Source organism: Gavialis gangeticus, unplaced genomic scaffold (genome assembly GCF_001723915.1).
Source record: "Gavialis gangeticus isolate Ggan-Ray unplaced genomic scaffold, GavGan_comp1, whole genome shotgun sequence".
In the NCBI taxonomy this organism is placed as follows: domain Eukaryota; kingdom Metazoa; phylum Chordata; order Crocodylia; family Gavialidae; genus Gavialis; species Gavialis gangeticus.
This window is the reverse complement of record NW_017729031.1, coordinates 98,930,821-98,949,045: the sequence shown is the minus strand read 5'-3', so window position 1 is coordinate 98,949,045 and position 18,225 is coordinate 98,930,821. Positions and strand designations below refer to the sequence as shown.

Below are 18,225 nucleotides of genomic sequence, written 5' to 3'. Positions count from 1 at the left end.
CCCCCCCCCCCAATCCCTACACCTAGCCCCCTACCCTGGTATCTTCACCACCGTCACTGCCTGACCCTCTTCTGCCTCTTCTCCTTCAACTTTGCCTTCCTCGCATCCCGGCAGTCTCTGCCTGCTCCCCACACATGCCATTTACCTTCCAGCTCCAACATAGCTTAAGCCTGAGGCACTGAGTATGTTGCTCCAGCCCAGCGCACTTGCCCCAGCCTGGCCCAGTAGCAGCAGCAGCAGTGGCAGCTCCAACCCAGGCTTCTGGCCTGGCCAGAGCTGCCACTGCCACAATAGCTGTTACTAGGCTGGGCTTGGGCTGAACAACAACATGCTCTGTGCCCCAGGCTGGAGTGGGGCTAGATCCAGAAGGTTAGCTGGGGAAGATGCAAGGTTGGGGAAGGCAAGCAGCAGGTCAGGACTGCAGCGAGAGCCGCAGCAGCCACCTGCCCTCCTGCCGCTTTGTATTCGAATCCAAGACAAAGAGCTTTTTCCCCCCACGTTAAATGGGGCAAAAACCTCATTCTGGATTTAGGTAAATACAGCAAAAGCAATTCCATTGCAATAGTAACTAAAGATCCTAGACTTCCTCTCTTACGAGCCATTTCCTACTAGGGAGGGCTTCCTAGGGAAGCCCCACACCCTGCAAACATTTGATGACCACACTGCTGCTACTCAGGCACAAATGAAAGTACACGTGCGTACGTTGGCAGGAGTGGAATTTGAAGACCTCTGAGTCGTGAATGCGTGGAAACTGTAAACATGTCACGAGGATTTGGGATGACTTTTTCTCACTCTCTCCCATGTCATTTCTAGATGACTCAGTGAGCATGCCCAGTGTGGTAAGTGAACAGGACGCATACCTTATGAGTGCCATTGGGAGGAGGCGATTCTCCAGCCATATCTCCAGCATGTCTGCACCTCAGGCTGAGGTGGGCCTGTTACCCAGCCAAAGGTAACATGTGCTTTTTCATCTTTCCCAATATAATCCCAAGAACAGAGGGTACCTCGTGTGTGACTCAGTAATAAGGGATGGTAAAGTCAGTGCCAACTTAAGAAGCTGATCCTGTAGTATTTACTTGTGCATTGCAAGTAGTTCCATTGACATCAGTGAGAGCACTTGACTGGGTAAAGGCTGCAGGGTTTGATATAAAGATCTTCCAGTACAGTCTATATTGCATAATCTTCATAAGAGCCACATTTCATTGTTAGAAACATTTCCTTCTAGCAATCTTAGAATCTTACAGCACCACTATTGTTTCTCTGCTAATGCCATGCCTGTTACTGTAATTGATATCAAAAACATTGGCAGGGTTTTAGGGTGCCTGAGACTCTTAGAGGTTTCATTTTGTGGGTCCTAAATACAGCACTTGAAATGAGTAGAGAGGAATCCCAAGGTACTGGGAAAATCTAAGGCAATCTGTGTCCATCTCAGAACAGACTCGTTTTCCTCTGGACATTAGCTCATCTCAGAAAGCAAATGTCAAATATGAAATAGGATTTGTGACATTATTCAAAACCGGAAAACTTGTTTGTCCACTGGAGATAATCTCAGATGCCTCCTATTACTAGAAGAGGAGGAGAAGGTTGTTAGTCAGATGTGAGTCTTAGACCCACAGGGACAGTTTTTTCCAATTCAATTCTATTATTTGTGCATAACCAATATTTATTTTTTATTTTTATGTGGCACAGATTTCTAAAGAACTTTGACAAAGGGAGAACACAGAGACAAATTTGTCATTCTCTGCAAACCTTGAAACGTGATTTCTGCATCCTTTCTTGACTGGCTTAGGAAAATAAAGCGGCACCGGGCCTAGCCCAGTCTCAACTGTAGTTCAGTTAGAAACAACTGTGATGCATGTCACAGCTTAAAAGGAACAGATATGGCTTATACCAACACAAATATGGGAAACAACTTGCAGAAATCCAAGCGTGTAGATTGTATTCAAGAGTTTGCATAAAAGAGGCTTCTGAGGATTCATTTGACTTTTAAACCTATTTCATGTGGCTGACCCTTCCTTCCTTCCTTTAAAAACCCAGATGTGCTGCAAAATTTCCAATATGCTGTATGCTGCATAATCTTCTAAAAGTCTACATTTTCTTGTTAGAAATATTCCCTTCAAGGAACCATGAGCCATAGTGCTTGTTGGTTGGTGATGTTAAGAAAAAATGTGTAGTTACAACATAGTTTTGGACTCTTGGCCTTTCAAAGCATGTAATCTACTGGGAAAATCTCCTTTTATATGTGTAGAATAGGCTTAGTAGATATCATATTTCACAGTCACATAGCCTTTTTATTCATCATGGACAAGAAATAGTCTCTTGGCTTTTTGTTGGTATTAAAAATGTAAACTAATTAATGTTTAGTAGTAATGTTATTGTTTCTTGCTGGTAAGGTAGCAAACCACTTTCGTCCTTTTGGATGCTTCATCAGAGGCAACATGTTGAAATGGAGAGGGAGTCAATGCAACAGTTGAAGCAATATTAATATTATTGGGTATAGATTTGCCAGTATATGTTTCAGCTGTTACTTACAGATTCATTGCAGTGTAAGACAAAGCTTTCAGGAGGTTTAGTCTTTTAATGGAACCAGACCTTGGGTGTAGTTTGACAAGTCATGGAAAGTAGATTAGCATTACAGGCACAAATCTCAGTAAGAGAACTGATGTGTGAGGGATAGGGGAAAAGGTTATGAAATGAAGTGGAAAGTAAATAGGACATAATATAATGCAGTCAGAAAAATGGCTTTGAAAACTGTTTCCCACTCTTATGTTCCCAAGAAGTGCTATTATATTAACAAGCTTCCTAGCTCATGCAATGTACTGTATAAATTTGGAGGTGTCCTTGGATCATAACCTCCATCTAGAGATTGAGTCTTTTATCCAGAATTTAATTTAGCAGGTGTTCTTTTTTCTGTGCCTTGAGCCATAAGTTCTGATGAAACAGTACAAGACCAAATGATTTTACCGTCTTTTTTTTTCTTTTTCTTATTCCGTTGATATTTTTTTTCCTTAAAAACAGAGACAATTGCATGCTTTTTGCATTTTCTTTCCCTAAATTCTTCATCTCCCTGCCCCTCCTGCAGTGAACCTAATGTCCTCGATGACTCCCAGGGCCTGGCCGCTGAGGGCAGCCTCTCTAGGTACAGTGTCAACACTACCTGTCTGTCAGTGTCTGTGCTGGGAAATAATCGGTTCCCTATCTCCTCTGTCTCTCTTACTCACCTTTTGTCTCTCTTTCCATTTCTGTCTCTTGTTGTTCATTGATATTCAGGCCTGCAAGTCAAAGGTGTAGCAACCCATCTTCAGTTTTCAGCTTTGATTGCCAACAACTTCTAATTGTTAACAATGTTGAGGAGTTAAAAAAAGGCTCGCTGGACTAAAATATTTGTCTGTTTTGGATTTTCCCCTTGTTAGCTATGGTTCTGAAAATATGAGAAATAGTATGCACAAGATATGAAATGTAATCTTTTACAAGCATCGATGTAGAGACATTCTTGTAAAAAGATTTGTCATTCTATACTCTCAATACTGACATCATGAAATGCTATTATAATAATAATGTACAGATCATAGGCATTTTCTTTTATCGTTCTTTAATAATACTAATCTTGACATTACTTATTGAGTGCAATTCCTTATAAATGTCCTTATAGTAATCCCCACTTATTACTATGCATTACTATTGTTCACATGCTAGCCTTAGAAAACATTCAGACAGACACTTTGGATAGTCAAAATTATGCTGGCAGTGACAGAATACAAACTTGTGAGCTCCTGCTTCTTGTGAACAGGGGAGTTTGTTCTTTGTACAAATAATATTATTGCCATGTCTTTAAAATATGTTGGTTGTACAATTTCAAAGGGAGGGCTGCACCTTTAACCATCAGTTCAGCCTGCTACACCATTTTTACTGTTGTGCTACTGTGGCCACACCTCTCAAGTGATCCTCATTAGGTGGGAAAGATTTTGTTCATCCCAAGAGTACCTTTGTTTTGTTCTGGGAGGACAGAATCCCTGAAATCTGGTATGTAGAGTACACTGCATTGCTTTGTTATTTTACCCTGCTAGACTAAAGATGAGGACACGTTGAGAGGCACTTGTGTGAAATAGTATTTTTTGAGATTTCACCATTTTTTTGATGCTGAAAAATGGGAAATTAAGTCTGTTGTTGGCTGTGCCATTTAGATCATCCCCATAATTCATAGTGTCATTTGTGTTTGCGTGTGCTTTGCCTTGACAGATCAGTCTCTGATTGGTGGTAATGTGGAAGGGCTGTCAAGAAAAGATGCTTTCCTTTGGTAGAGCCAGGAATGTTATCCTATAGCAAAATGTATTTTGTTCCAAAAATATCAGTAAGGCACCTGTCTGATAGAATCAACTGAGCAACAGTTCACACGCTGAGAAAAAACAGAAACCATTCTACAAAAGAAATGAAGTGCATTCACTTTGTGAGAATTAACTAGTCTATGTTTGGGGAGAGCTATGTTTGAGATAAAGACAGTATGGCCTGATGAATAAGTCCCATCCCAATGTTGATTGTGAAATGTCTTCACGCTATTACATGGGAGTCATTCTGCATGACAACTCTTCATGACAAGGCCAGGTATTTTATGATAGATGAGTCAGTTGACAAGGTCAAACTCAGTAATTAATTCTGGTCTCTGAAATTTAGACATATATGCAGTGGGTTGCTATTGGATCCTAGCATGTCAACCTTTGCCAAAAACAAGACATTGTCTCCTGTACTGCATTGTTACAGAGTTTTTCCTAAAGTAGAAAATCATTTGGCATGTGTGGGGAAGTAGGTTTATACAGAAAGAATATTTCTGGTGGTGTTTTATTTTCTCAGGGAAAGGCACAGACATCTGCAGGAAACACTTTTATGCCACAAAAGCTTAAAAGAGAATGAATGTAGTGGAGCAAACTAATCTAATCTCTGTGAAAAAGGCTACAATTTTAGTTCTGTAGGAGATGAAAAGGCAATGTTTTAGCTGTATGGTATGTACTTAAATGTGTAAATTGGATTCTTCTTTTAAAGGAGAGAAGCAATAAAACAGCCAGACAGCATAACTGCTTATTGTACTGTGGAGATCATTGATATAGCAGAGGGTAAATACACTCTTATATTCAGGAACATTAGCTTTAAATAAATCAGGCTGAGATTTTTCTTTAGATAACTTTGATTTTAGCTCTCGAATACGTGGATAAAAACGGTTTAGAATTGCCTAATAAATTCAAAGTTCAGTAGTATTTACCCTAAGTTAATGGAATAACAGATTAAATAACAAAACATGGTTGAAGGCAGGAATTTCAAATAACTGAGAAGAGCAATAACAAAAACAACAGTAAAGCCTATGTACCAATTAGAGTTACACATATAAAAGAAATGAAGACAGAAGGAGAACAGCATTCATATGCACATTATGCAGAAAGAAGGGGGGTAGGCGATAAAGATTTCTTCATAACATGATTTGTTGAGATTATAACTGGAGAAAAGGGGGGAGATTTCCCCAAAATACAAAGGAAAAGAATGAAAACTTCTGTGATTGGAAGCTGGTGCACAAAGAAACTTTTCATCATGATTAATAAGGAAAATTAGACAAATGAATATAGCAAGTGTATAGGAATATCTTTATGTTAAACTGAGTCTGACAGCTGAAATGCTTCTGGGAAATTGGGAGCTGGATTTAATCTACATATTAACCCATTCTCTGCTGGTCCTTTACAGCAAATGTGAGTTACCTTTGTCCCAGAACAATCAATTGACATACTGGGAACATGGGCCATTCCCAATCTCTTGAGAAGTACAGCACATGCTTTCTACCAAGATATTACCAGGATTTTTGGCAGTGACTATAATACATTTAATATTGTTTTAAAAATATTTACTTGCTCTTTCTGGTTTTTGTTTTCCTCTGTCACATATTTATTTGCTTCATTATTTCTTTTTTATCTTACTATAAATGCCAATTTGATGAAGTTATTTCACTATGATTTGAGTGTTAGACTGGACCAACATTTGTTGCAGTGTTGACAACAAGCATCCGTGAATTCTTGTTAGTCTGTCTGTCTCTGTCCTAACCTTGTGAAGGAGGTAACGTGATTAGAAAGACGCATCGCCCGTCGTGGGCATGCAGTGAGTGACTGAGCACCAGTCATGAAGGATGGGGAAGTTTCCAGTTGTGTTCTCCCCAGATAAATCTGGTTTATGCGGTGTAACAAAAATCTTATAGCTGATCCCATTTTCACAAAAGAGGAGGAATAAATTGTCTGAAAATGGAATTGGATTTAGAACTGCTCGACTTAATTCCTGTGAACTGACCTCCTGAATATAAGGCAAGAGCAGCAAAATAGTATGCTCTTGGCTATGTTTAGCAGACATTGAAAGGCAGAAAAGGAAGGAGAGTGTGCATGCATCAACAGTCCCTAGGGTACTCATTTTCACAGAAACAAGGTGGTTGGTGCTCTTGCAGGGAAGAAAACAAACCATGATGGAATCGAAGCTATGTCAGGAAATTCAGTTATTCATCTTAAATTGGCAGTTGTTTCTCTTTCTTCCTTACTAAATTTGGGTGAATCAGTGTAAAAGGAGAAAGGGATAAAGGACAGTCACATTAGGGTGGTGCAGGCATCTCTGTTCATCTCCACTGTTGTCAGCAACGGACCTCCCCAGTCTATGCTCAACTTGAATTATACCAGCTTGTGCAATGCGTCTTTGATGGAGACACATATCCATTAGAATGCTAACCTTGTCTCACTTGTGTTGTAAGGCAGGCTTAAGCCCTGAATGCAAGACAGGAAAAGCAACTGAGTCCAGCCTGTCACTTGTCTCTTCATAGTTTGTCTTTAATGCACAGATCCGTCCATGGGAATCATTTTTTCCCCTCATGTCTGTGTCATGTCTACAGGAATCATGTGCCATCCTTGATTAATGAGGTTCTCAAAGTGTTTGCATGATGCTCATTTGTATAAATTCCACCACTGTAAATAATAGGTTATTTAAACTGAATGTAACTTTAGTCTTTCCTACAGAGATCAGCCTCTCCATTGACAGAACTAACAGACATCATTCTTCCACAGAAACTGCAAGAACCATCTTACCATAACTTTATGGTAGTTAGCCGCTTAGTTGAATAGCCAATTCTCTTGCAGCACCATTTTAAAATATATTTTGCAACCTTTAAAAAATAGGTTTGATTTTATTTTCTACTTAAAATTATTCACATATGGATATATATCTTAAGTCTCTTAAAATTTCCTGGAGCAAGGTTTGCAGTAATCTAGAAACAGAAAGTTAACAATTTCCCTACAATTTCAAGCAATAGGCATGTCAAACCCAAGGGAAAAAATGTAAATGCATCCTCTCGGCCTTGGGAAACTTCAGAAAGTGTCACTTCTGGAGTTTACTGGATTCCAAGCAGTTGCACGTGCTGTAAGGCCATTGTCTGGGTCAAGAATGCAATGCTGCCAACTGGAAGTAGCTTCGAGGACTGCACCATTCATAGAGGGATAGTCTTGTCTTGATATTCTGAATGTTTTATATGTAAACCATATGGAAATCACATGCAAATATTGAGAATATGCCTAGAGGAGGGTGTTCTCTCTTTGTGCTCAGCAAGACCACTTTTCCAGTAGTGTAGTTATAGTAAACCTGCCAAAGTATTAGCTCCATCTTTTTCTCTTCCAGTATTCATAAGGCTGTAGAACAAGCTTCACTTCTCTTAGAGGCTCTTACCTTCTGCAGAGGAGGTGGCAAAGTCCAGGAAAATTCAAAAGAACGGGAATATTCCCCCTTCCCCCCATAGATAAAAGCATGCCAAAACCAGAATGTACTGTACTACTGAATATTCAGCAATGCATATTAAATACAGCTAGAAGCTGCTTAATTGGGATGCATACCTCAGTGGATTTAATTTTGTCCCAAATAAGCAGCTGTCCCATTTAAAAGAAGTTCATCTAAATGTTACTTATCATTGTAACTCTGTGTCTCAGATTCGGTTTTTTCAATCAAGCCATTTTGTGACTGTTGCCTGCTTTAATTGTGACAAAACTGGGAGGACTTCAGGATTGTGAAAAGAGGAGGGAGGGTGGGGGGAATCTGCTACACCAATATTAAGTTGATTGAGGAAAAAGTGGTATAGGCTGCTTAACGATATAAGGAGAGTCCCCTTGATTGTTCAGACTGCTTGATTTTTTAACATAGAGATTCAGTTTGTTGACAACCTATTAAAACGAATGCTTTAAGATTTTTCACATAATGTTTAACTGTTTTTATTTTGCTCGTGAGCCACAAAGAGGTTTCAGGCTGCAAGTGCTGAATGTGAAACCTTGCTTACATATATCATGCACCCATTATGTGCATTAAATCTTTGTCAGTTGTGTTCATATTTCATTTTGTTTATTTAAATTGCAATTAAAGGCAAAAGACAAAATGAGTGGAGTTCAAATGGGAGGCAAATGGCCTTTATAATGATCCTCACAACCCCCCCCACCCCAAGAGATAAAATGGCATCCTTGCCTTTGTTTGTGGGTACCAATGTGGCAAAGGAAGCAGGGAAGTGGATGTTCAACAATGGGATGCATCAATCAATGACTGAAAACTGAAAGTTTCAGTTTTTACAGTTTTGTGCTACCTGGCCTAGTCCTGAATGCCATGATTCCTTCTCCCATTCCTGTGCAAACCCTGGGATCAGCAACCTAACTGATATGTTCCCCCATCCTTCAAAGATATGCTGTCTTTGAAGTGGTTGTGCCATTAGTGTTTCTAGTCACAAGTGCCAGGGAATGTACTAATTATTCACTGTGTCTGTGGCTGGACTAACCCTCTTGACACTTTCCAGGGTAGCAAGTGTTCAAAGTGAACCAGGACAACAGAATCTTCTTCTTCAGCAACCTCTGGGGAGAAAGAGAGGCCTGAGGCAGGTAAGACCAGAGGAGGGCGCGAACATGGTCATGCCAGTGTCCAGCAGCCCATTTATTGTTCCCTCTACCCAGTGCATATTACACCATTAACGTTATCTGACTTAACAAGAAGTGGTTGGGCAAGCCTGACCCATTCAGTTCTACCAAGCCACCAAGAAAGAAGGTATGTTTTGTTTCAATCTCCAAATGTATGTTTCTTCCTTCTATTACTATTCTCATTCCTTCCTTCCATAACTATTTTATTTGTAACAAAGGCACTGCATTAGAACTGAATTGGCATGAAGTATGATGTTTCATCCATAACTTTTATAGTACTGGTAAAGTGATGTCCACATTAAAGAAAGCAAAATTGTATATCCACTAAAAGATAAATGAGTTGACATACTAGTGTTACATAAATGGCAAGACTTAATCTCCTAGAGAAGAATGCTTCAATTATACACAAGTATCTGTTTGGTGTAATATTATTCTTCATGCTATTCTTTAGCTTCGAAGGCCTCTTCTGTCACGTCAGAAGACCCAAACTGAACCTCGTAACCGTCATGGGGCTCGACTTTCAACAACTCGTCGAAGCATACAGCCAAAAACAAAACCAAGTGGTGAGGCAACTACTGCTTTGGGTTTTTTTTGTTTTGCTTTTTCCTTTAAGGATGTGTTAACTAGGTTTGCAATGAACCTAAGCATTTCTCCTGTAGAGTTTTCATAACAAGCATTGGATGGCTTGGGGGATTAATAATAAAATGTAAGCCTTTCACTATACCATGTCCACTCCAGGTTTTCAAAGTTACTGCTACTTGTTCTTCATTAGTCTATGTGAAGTGTATTTTGTGGCTTCAGTACAGTTCTTGGAGGACATATACCCACCTCAGAAAAATTACTTCCACAAAATTGGTAGTTTCTCCAAAGGCAAGACATGGCTGGACATACACACTGAATTATGTTTTCACCCAAAGGTAGAAGATTTAAAATTTAAATCTTCTCTATTATGAATTCCCCGTTAGTGTGTGTCTACACGAGATGCTTGGAATTAATTCTATTGCACATTAGCACTGTGGGAAAAACCCATGGTACTGCACAATGGAATTAGTCTACTGTACAGTAATATCACCTGACATGCATGTGCTGGTGCTACTGCGTAGTAGCGCCAGTTACTGCGCATTTAGCTAGTACCTGTTATTACAGGTGCTGAACTGAATGCGCAGGAACTACTGTGCATTAATGCATATGTAGACATGCACAGTGGCACCCAGAATTGCATGTCTGGAGACTGCTAGTCTGTGTGACTGACATATCTTGGTAAAACACTTGTAAAAGAGGAAATTTATTACATACCTCAGACCTAAATTGGATAGGCCTTTAAAAACTGCATGTGGGGAAAAAACAGAGGAACCAGTTCAGTCTTTAGAACACTAGCACTACGTGCTTTCTGCTGCTAAAGCCACTAAGTAAGGCAAGCGGCTGTAGTCTGCACCTCATGCAGCCTGCAAGAGGTTTTCGAAGTCCATGTGGAAATCACGTTCTCAGCAAACCAGCCTAACATTAGCTTGACAATGTTTTTGGAGATGTATAAACCCTGTATTGTTATCAAAGGGCACTGTTAGCCTATTTTAATGTGCATTAAAGCATCACAAAAAAGTGCTCTTTAGCTAATGTGCATTAAACTAGGCTAATGCACCTGTTTCTAGTACAGTAAGATCTCTGTTATCTGGCATGAGTGGGGAATGCTGGGTGCCGGTAATGTAAAAATGCTGGTTATCTAAAAATACCAGAGCTGGAGGTCAGGGCTTGCATGCGGTGGTGGTGGTGCGGGGTGGTGGATAGCAGCCGCAGTGGTGGTGTGGGGGGGGAGCTGCACATGGCGGTGGTGTGGGGTAATGGATGGTGGTGTGGTGCTGACCAGTAGAATGCTGGAAAACAGGAATTTTACTGTACCTCCCAATGGAGGTACTGGATTTAACGTGCATCACCTAAAGTGCATTAATGAACATGCAGATGTGCCCAAACATTATTAAAAGCAAGAGCTGGGGTATTAACTCCACTGGGTAAATTTCAGTGTTGGTGACTACATGCTGCATGCTCTCTGTTTTCACTAGCCTGTTTTCTAGCGAAGGTATAAAAAAGTGTGTCAACAAGTCCTGATTTTTATTCCCAGATATGCTACAGATTCCCTATAAAACTTAGGGTGTGTCACTTAAGCATATGTTCTCAATTGCCTTGTCTGAATGAGGATGATAATACCTCACCCATAAAGGAGTTCTGAAGCTAAAGTCAATTTAATTGCTTTGGAAATAAAGACACAATATATACATAAAAAGTGTTAGTTATAGTCTTATTTTTCCTAAGTTGGAGTGTTTTTGTGTTTGTTCTCCTACACCTGGCACTACAGTGGATCAAAAGCGATCAGTGACTTTCACTGAAGCTCAGACAGATGTAACAGCACCCTCAACAGCAGATGCCACACCAGTGGTAGCCCAGCAGCTGGCTGGCAGCAGAAGCAGCCCTGCCCAAGTCAGCAAGCAGGAAGCTGTGAATCAACCTGTCCTGACCTCTTCTCCTGCCATTGTTGTGGCTGATCTCCACCAGACCACCAGCCAGGTAAATTGTGGGATGGTTTTACCCACTTTGGTCTCTAGGTCATGTTCTTGTCCTTTAAAGAAGTAAATAAAAAAATAGTAAAAATGTCTAATGCAAAATGTCACTGGTGGACATAAAGGGACATAGCCGGGGAGCAAAGATACAAATTTATTTTGTTTTCTTTCGACTGAGGTCACCAGCTGCACTACGGGTTGTTTAAATGACCAACTTCCAGACATTTGTCTTAATTCTTTCAACTTCCATTAGAATTTCACTAATGCATTTCCTTGGCTGGATTAATCCTATATCTTCCTCCTGTTTCTTCAGCTATGTACGCACATCCTTCTACCAATGCCTTACTGCTCTTTGGAGCTGGGGCTGGGGTTAGGGTAAACATGTGCATCATTGAAAGATTTTTATAAAAATGTTACTGTAATAACAAAAGTATCAAGCTTTGCAACAACCTGTTTACCCTGCAGTCATTGCTGAAATAAATTAGCTGTTAAAAATTGTTGATGGGAGTATATTATGGTGCAAAGATTACAGCTGGTAATCCAGAGGTTAGAAGAGGCCTAGTGGCATAAAAATCTTTTTTTTTTAATGATATCTCTATATCTGGTCCATCGGGGTACATGTTCTTGGGAATCGACAAAAAGAATGGAAAAATCCAACTTTTAATATGTAATTTAAAAATTAAATGGGAAACAAGAAAGAACTTTAAGTCCTATCTGCCTGGTAACCAAGATGACCTTTGTAATTTTCACTACAAATCTGACAGATGACGCAGGGGAAAAAAACTCCCTAAAGTTTAGGTTTATGATATTTAAATATCTGGATGTTGAAACTAAAAGGTACTTGCAATTTAGTCTTTTTAAGTAAACAAGTCTGAAAATATTTTGCATGTGCTGTTTTGCACCATTTTTTTATTCTCCTTCTCTCTCTCTTCCTGTAAGTTTAAACCTGACTAGAAGCTCTTTTGATTCCAGACTGAGGCACTTTCTGCAGAGAAGGAAAAAGACAAAGAGGAGGATTTGGAGTCCAGGCCAGGACCAGCACACAGCGCCACACAACTTTCTGACACCGAAGACTTCACAGGTCTAGAGACTACCAGCTTGCTGCAGCATGGAGACACTGTCCTTCACATCAGTGAAGAGAATGGGATGGAGAATCCTCTTCTTTCTAGTCACTTCACCTACACACATGTTGAGCTCGGGGAGACTGATGTTGACCTGGATGAGTCCCATGTTTAAACGACTGGGCACTGCAGTAACGGGGAGGAAAGATAATGTAGAGTCTTGTTAGAGAAAATGGACCTTCTCCACATTGTTTCTTACTACTTAAAAAGCACTTTACAACCAACAGAGGAAATACATAATGGCCTGTTTAATATAGACAAGTAAATGTGTTTTAGACAACAAGAGCCAACCTTTTTCTTTTGATAAATCCACTTAGGATCAGAGCAGACTACAAAAACCAGAGAATACTAAAACAAAGCTTCTCAGGGCCCAAGGCACATATCTGATTCAGAGAACCCTGATGTGTTGAAATTCTGCTGCAGTCAGCAGCTTCACCAGTAAAACAGATTATTTCAAAGTACCAGACAGAAAAGAACAACCTTTTTCAGGTTGGCCACCTTAATGTTGCACCCCAAAGTTTATTTTTGTAATTTTGGAAGGGTTATTCTAGTATACGAATCAAAGACTGGCATGACTAAATGTCGACAGTCAAAATGCTGACAATGAATATAGTTCTAAAGATTGTTTAAATAAAATAAGCTTGTGATCATATTATCTAATCCCCATAGCAATGACAAATACCATTCAATGATTAGAAAGATACATTTTAGCTCTGTATGCTTTAGCTGTGTTTACTTTTGTCCCTTGGTTTCATTGCACTCTGCAAGATATTACCCTAGGACTATACAAATATTCGCTCTTCAAAATGAAATAAAGCACATTCTGTAGGAAAGAATGCACATGCTGTGTGCAAATATAGGCTATTTATGTAGGGTATTTATATACCCTATATTTATATAGAATATTTATATACCCTATATTTATTTAAAATCCATTTAAATTGTCCATTTAAATTGTTGGTGATCCCTCAAGGTTGAGACTAAATACAGATGGGCAGGGGGTGACTAGTCTATAGATGGCATAAGTAGTACTATATATTAAATGCAATTGCAATGTATTAAGCAATTTGTCTTTATTGTAAAAAAATACAGAATGTGTGGACTTCAATGATGCAAATATCTATTCTGGATGCACTTGGAAACACATATTTTAAGTAAATATTTATAATCCATATTTTCACATTGTGATATATACACTGGAAATCAGAAAGTGTATTGCAGGAGATGAACTTGATGAAAGAATATATTTTATGTGCACAAAGATTGTATTTAAAAAGATTGCACTCTATGTATGTATATAACTATATGCAGTATTTATGACTCTGTATGTTTAGTTAGCTATACCTGCATAACATTTATACATACGTAGTGTTCCCTTTGGGAATTGACTAAAGTCATGGGTACTTTATGGCCTGTGCTACAGGATCACAGAATTATACTGAAGCATTGATTTAGCCATTGGCTTTACAGAAAAATTGCAAAACAACTGAGAGACATACCAAGATATCATAAGCAATGCCCAGTTATGTGCATGTCTCCATATAAGCAATCAGGACTCATGGTAGAGACGATATTTTTTTATTAGATCAACAAGATTTTTGCAAAAAAAGTCTTTAATTGCAGAAAATTTGCAAAAATGTTGTTGGTCTAATAAAAGATAGCATCTCTATCATAAGTCCTGATTGCTTTTTCCTCTAGACCAATACAGCTACAACCTGGATATCTGTGTCCATGTAATGCATTTTCAATTATCTTTGTAGAATGAGACATCAGAACTTCTAAGCGTGGCATTATTATGCACAGTAAAGTTATTTAAAATCATTCTGAAGATTTCTAAAAAGAAGTAGAATCTTTTTACCTCTTCAAGAGCCATAATTTAGACTCAAGTTACAGAAAAAAGCCCCTTGTGTTAGAGAAAGAATGATACAAAAAAACCCATGTATTTTCTTAAATCACTGTAAAATATTTCTAAAATGGATTGGTGCCCTTTCTTTTTTGTTTTATTACTTTCCAGGTTTTCGTTTCATTCATCTGAATTATCTCTATAACTGACTTCTGGCTTCTGCTATTTCAGACCAGTGAAACCTCTGTACTGCAGTATTACTTATTTTCTATATATGCAAGGTCTGTGAGGGCCTTGTATGTGCATCTAAGTACAGAATTTGGCCTTCTATATTATTCAGACATATACAGCAGATAACCTGATGACAACAATTGTTATTTTTTTTCTGAGGTCACTTAAGGCCCAGATCACAAGTTTTAAGTCCCCTCTGCCACTGTTGACATCAGTGTAAACTGAAGGCACTTGGCACCTCTCAGGAAGCGCTTGTCACTTTGCAGGATTAGACCTTAACTGTACAGAGTAAAAAGGCAACCTTACAATGGGTTTATTGTCAACAAAATGGCTATGTAAAAATGGCAGCTTCTTATTCCACATAGATCTGCTTCTCATGGTTATTCTGAATGATGACTATGTTCATTTTTGACCAAAATATGTGTAACTACTTCCAACTTCTCTCAGACCTCAGAGACCATACCATCTATCTATAGGAGAGTGCACTGAATGCTTGTCTGGCTTGGACATCATCACAATCATTATCAAACGTCAAAGGCAGGATTTGTAACATTAATGACATACAGATGAGAGAGCACACAGCTTCACTTTCAGATTCGAGGTAAAGCTGGGTTAGCTAGCTGCTGGGGAGAAAATCTTGCAGGTAAACTGGTAAATGACTGAAATACAATATACATAGCGCCCCACCCACCATGAATTTTTAAAGAGTGACTTGTTAAGCTGATAATAGGAAGTATTTACATTATTGTGAGGTAGAAGCTTTGCCATGATATTCTGTTCTAATCATAGGGAAATAACTGATTTACTGTGCAAAATTCAATATCTGTGATACATGTTTTCATTAAGGTTTCCTGCTTTTACAAGCTGAATCCATCTCAGTAAGCCATAGCAAGGACTAAAAAATGCCTCTTTTGAAGTCCAAGAAAACAATGCAGTGTATAAATGATGTTAACAAAGAATTAAACATTACATTATTCAGGTGGCCCAGATGATGGCTATAATTTTATTAGAAGATTATTAAGCTACTGACCAGACAGGCTTAACCAGTCTGTCTATGTTCTTGTGTAGTTTATTTTCATTTTGTTTGCACTTAATATTGTACTAATAAGGTGCATACATATATACTTTAGCAGATTCTGTGCTTTTTCAGTATCTCTATGAAGTGACTGGTATACATTTCTGTTGTGAAAAAAAATGATGCTGCTTAATTAGTGTTAGAGGCCTTAAGTGCATGTCTTCAACAAATGTCTGGGCTATACAGGTGTCTGTCAGTGTTTTGTTTTGTTCTGTTGCCTCAGCGTCCTGTCCTAACTTGTGGTTGTTCAAAGGATTAAAGACAAAATGTGCCTAGGCTGATAAATGTTCTGCAAATAGAGAGTAATTAAAAAACAAGGATTTGTGTTTAATCCTTTTGTACAACATTATACAGGTCTCCCTTTCTAAAAGGCTGTCAACATGCTATGTGAGATTATCATACTTCGCTGGGATGCAAAGTTTGTTAGAATTTAATCTGTTATCTGTAATGTGTGCCTCGCCAAACATCATCCACCCCCAAAGCAGCCTTTTATAAAGGGAGTATCCTTATCCTGGGACCTTTCAGTGTAATCCATTTGTATGTTCTTGTATCCTGTTAATGTGACCTTAACTGTGCTGAATGTCTCAGTGGATTTATATGTTTTTAAATGTGCATAAGAATGTTGCAGGATGTACTTTAAATAATACTATTGCCTACATTTTGAAGGAAAACTGTATCGGGAGGAGAGGGGGAAATGATGTAGTCTTGAAACAAATTTTAGTCATTTATCCACCAAGTTTAAAAAACCCACTAAAACCTGGAAACTCTCATTGAGTTGAAATCTTACTTCATAAAATGAGTAGTTCCAGCCCAAAGTAGGGCATCCCCTTTGCAATTTGAACAAACTTTAAGCTTTAAAGTGTTTCAGCTTTCCATTGCCAAAGAAAAATTTGGGGCAACGGGCAGGAAACAAAATATTGGTGAAGAAACCAGTTACACCAATTTTCACATCCACCAACCAGTAGATATGTTATTAAAGTATGATCTCAGGGCAATCAAGCAGGCATCTGGAAATTGGGAAGAAATATCAAAAAGTGTTGTAGTCTTGCATGTTGCAACTAAAGGAAAGCTATCTTGCTAAACCAAACGAAGGGAATAGATTTGCTTTGAAATTAATCAGCTTTTGTATGTTTAAGGCAAACTTGCATACATGGAACTGGGTAAAAAATGTCAAATTAACGTAAATCCTCTGCATTATGAATGTGTAATTCATTCTCATGATGTGCGCAACGGGAGAATGAAAGTCCCCTTTAGTAAGATGACCTTTCAAAATGACTTGGTGAATTACAAAGTCTGACCCTTTTAGATCTAAAAGTTGAAAAATCATCTACTGTCCTTCCCCAAAGTACCTAATTGTGATGATGTATATGAAATGACCAAAGACCATGGGTAACGTAAAGAGATGTCTAAATTATGTTTATGAAAGATGTTAAGTTTGAATATGCACAAATAATAAAATACATCTATGAATATTTAACATGGTGGGAGTTTTATTTGAGGAGACAGATGTTCACTGCTTCTGGGGCTGCCACCCGGAGCCGACCCCAGCAGCTGTCTTGGGCCGCGGCAGCAGGCAGTTCGCTAGGGTTGCTGACTCTGAAGCTACACCGGGAGATTTCTTCCCCCAGCCTGACACGGTCATTAACGGTGCTGGACTTTACCTATCCGGTCACGAGGCTGCCAAGGGAAAGGAAAACGAGATCGGGTGACGCTGTTATGTTTTAACAGTAAATGAACTTCGGTATGAATTCTGTGAATGTATTGTATTATTTTTTTTCTTAAAATATCCTATTGAAATCTCACCGATTGCTTTCAATAGGCAGATGCCGATTCGGGCAGACCCCCTGCCAGTCGGGGAGGGCTGGCAACCTGGCGTTGGTGTTGGCGCTTGCGCCTCCCTGGATGCGCAGCGCTCACACGGCCGGAGGCTGGGGCCCCGCTGGGGCTGAAGGCGCAGGTTTCGCCCCGCAGCCATGGCGGCTGGGGGCAGCTTGGCCCCCATCTGCTTGCTTAGCTTGCCAGAGCCACAGGGGCTGCCTCCCCGGCCGGTGACGCCTCAGACCCAAGACCAGCAGCCGCGGTCACGCTCGGGCAGAGAGCGCCGCACCCCCCGCTTTTCGGTCCGCGCCTGCCGCCCCTCCCCCCGCCGGGTCAGGACGAGGTCGCCGCGCTGACCCCGCCCCCGCCCCGGTGTATTGTGGGGCGCGGAGTCCCAGCAGCGCCGGCTGCAGAACCCCGCCCTCCGGAGGCCGCGGCGCAGGGAGGGTGCGCATGCGCCGTGGGTGCGGAAGGCGCGGGGCGGCCATGGCGTCAGGGTGCCGCGTCGGCCCGTCCATCCTCAACAGCGACCTGGCGGCGCTGGGTGCGGAGTGCGTCCGCATGCTGGACTGCGGGGCTGACTACCTGCACCTGGATGTAATGGACGGGTAACTCCGGCGGGCGCCCG

General features: G+C 40.0%; 3 protein-coding genes across 4 annotated transcripts in view; 2 read left to right on the top strand and 1 right to left on the bottom strand.

Annotated features, from left to right (window-relative positions):
- The window catches only part of UNC80 (unc-80 homolog, NALCN activator), a 230,274-nt gene extending 217,300 nt beyond the window's left edge, over positions 1-12,974 (top strand). The window contains exons 59-64 of the mRNA XM_019523430.1: positions 814-952; positions 3,083-3,139; positions 8,840-8,921; positions 9,409-9,520; positions 11,308-11,516; positions 12,482-12,974. Coding sequence (XP_019378975.1) covers positions 814-952; positions 3,083-3,139; positions 8,840-8,921; positions 9,409-9,520; positions 11,308-11,516; positions 12,482-12,745 — 863 coding nt within the window. The 3' untranslated portion in view covers positions 12,746-12,974. The remainder of the gene's footprint in view (positions 1-813; positions 953-3,082; positions 3,140-8,839; positions 8,922-9,408; positions 9,521-11,307; positions 11,517-12,481) is intronic.
- Positions 12,675-18,225, bottom strand: part of KANSL1L (KAT8 regulatory NSL complex subunit 1 like) — a 116,296-nt gene continuing 110,745 nt past the window's right edge. Inside the window, exon 14 of the mRNA XM_019523427.1 lies at positions 12,675-12,756. Within this exon, the coding sequence (XP_019378972.1) occupies positions 12,742-12,756 (15 nt within the window). The 3' untranslated portion in view covers positions 12,675-12,741. The remainder of the gene's footprint in view (positions 12,757-18,225) is intronic.
- The window catches only part of RPE (ribulose-5-phosphate-3-epimerase), a 14,829-nt gene continuing 14,654 nt past the window's right edge, over positions 18,051-18,225 (top strand). Inside the window, exon 1 of one of the 2 annotated variants that reach the window (XM_019523428.1) lies at positions 18,051-18,205. In XM_019523428.1, coding sequence (XP_019378973.1) covers positions 18,051-18,205 — 155 coding nt within the window. The remainder of the gene's footprint in view (positions 18,206-18,225) is intronic. The other variant, XM_019523429.1, reaches the window with a different exon arrangement.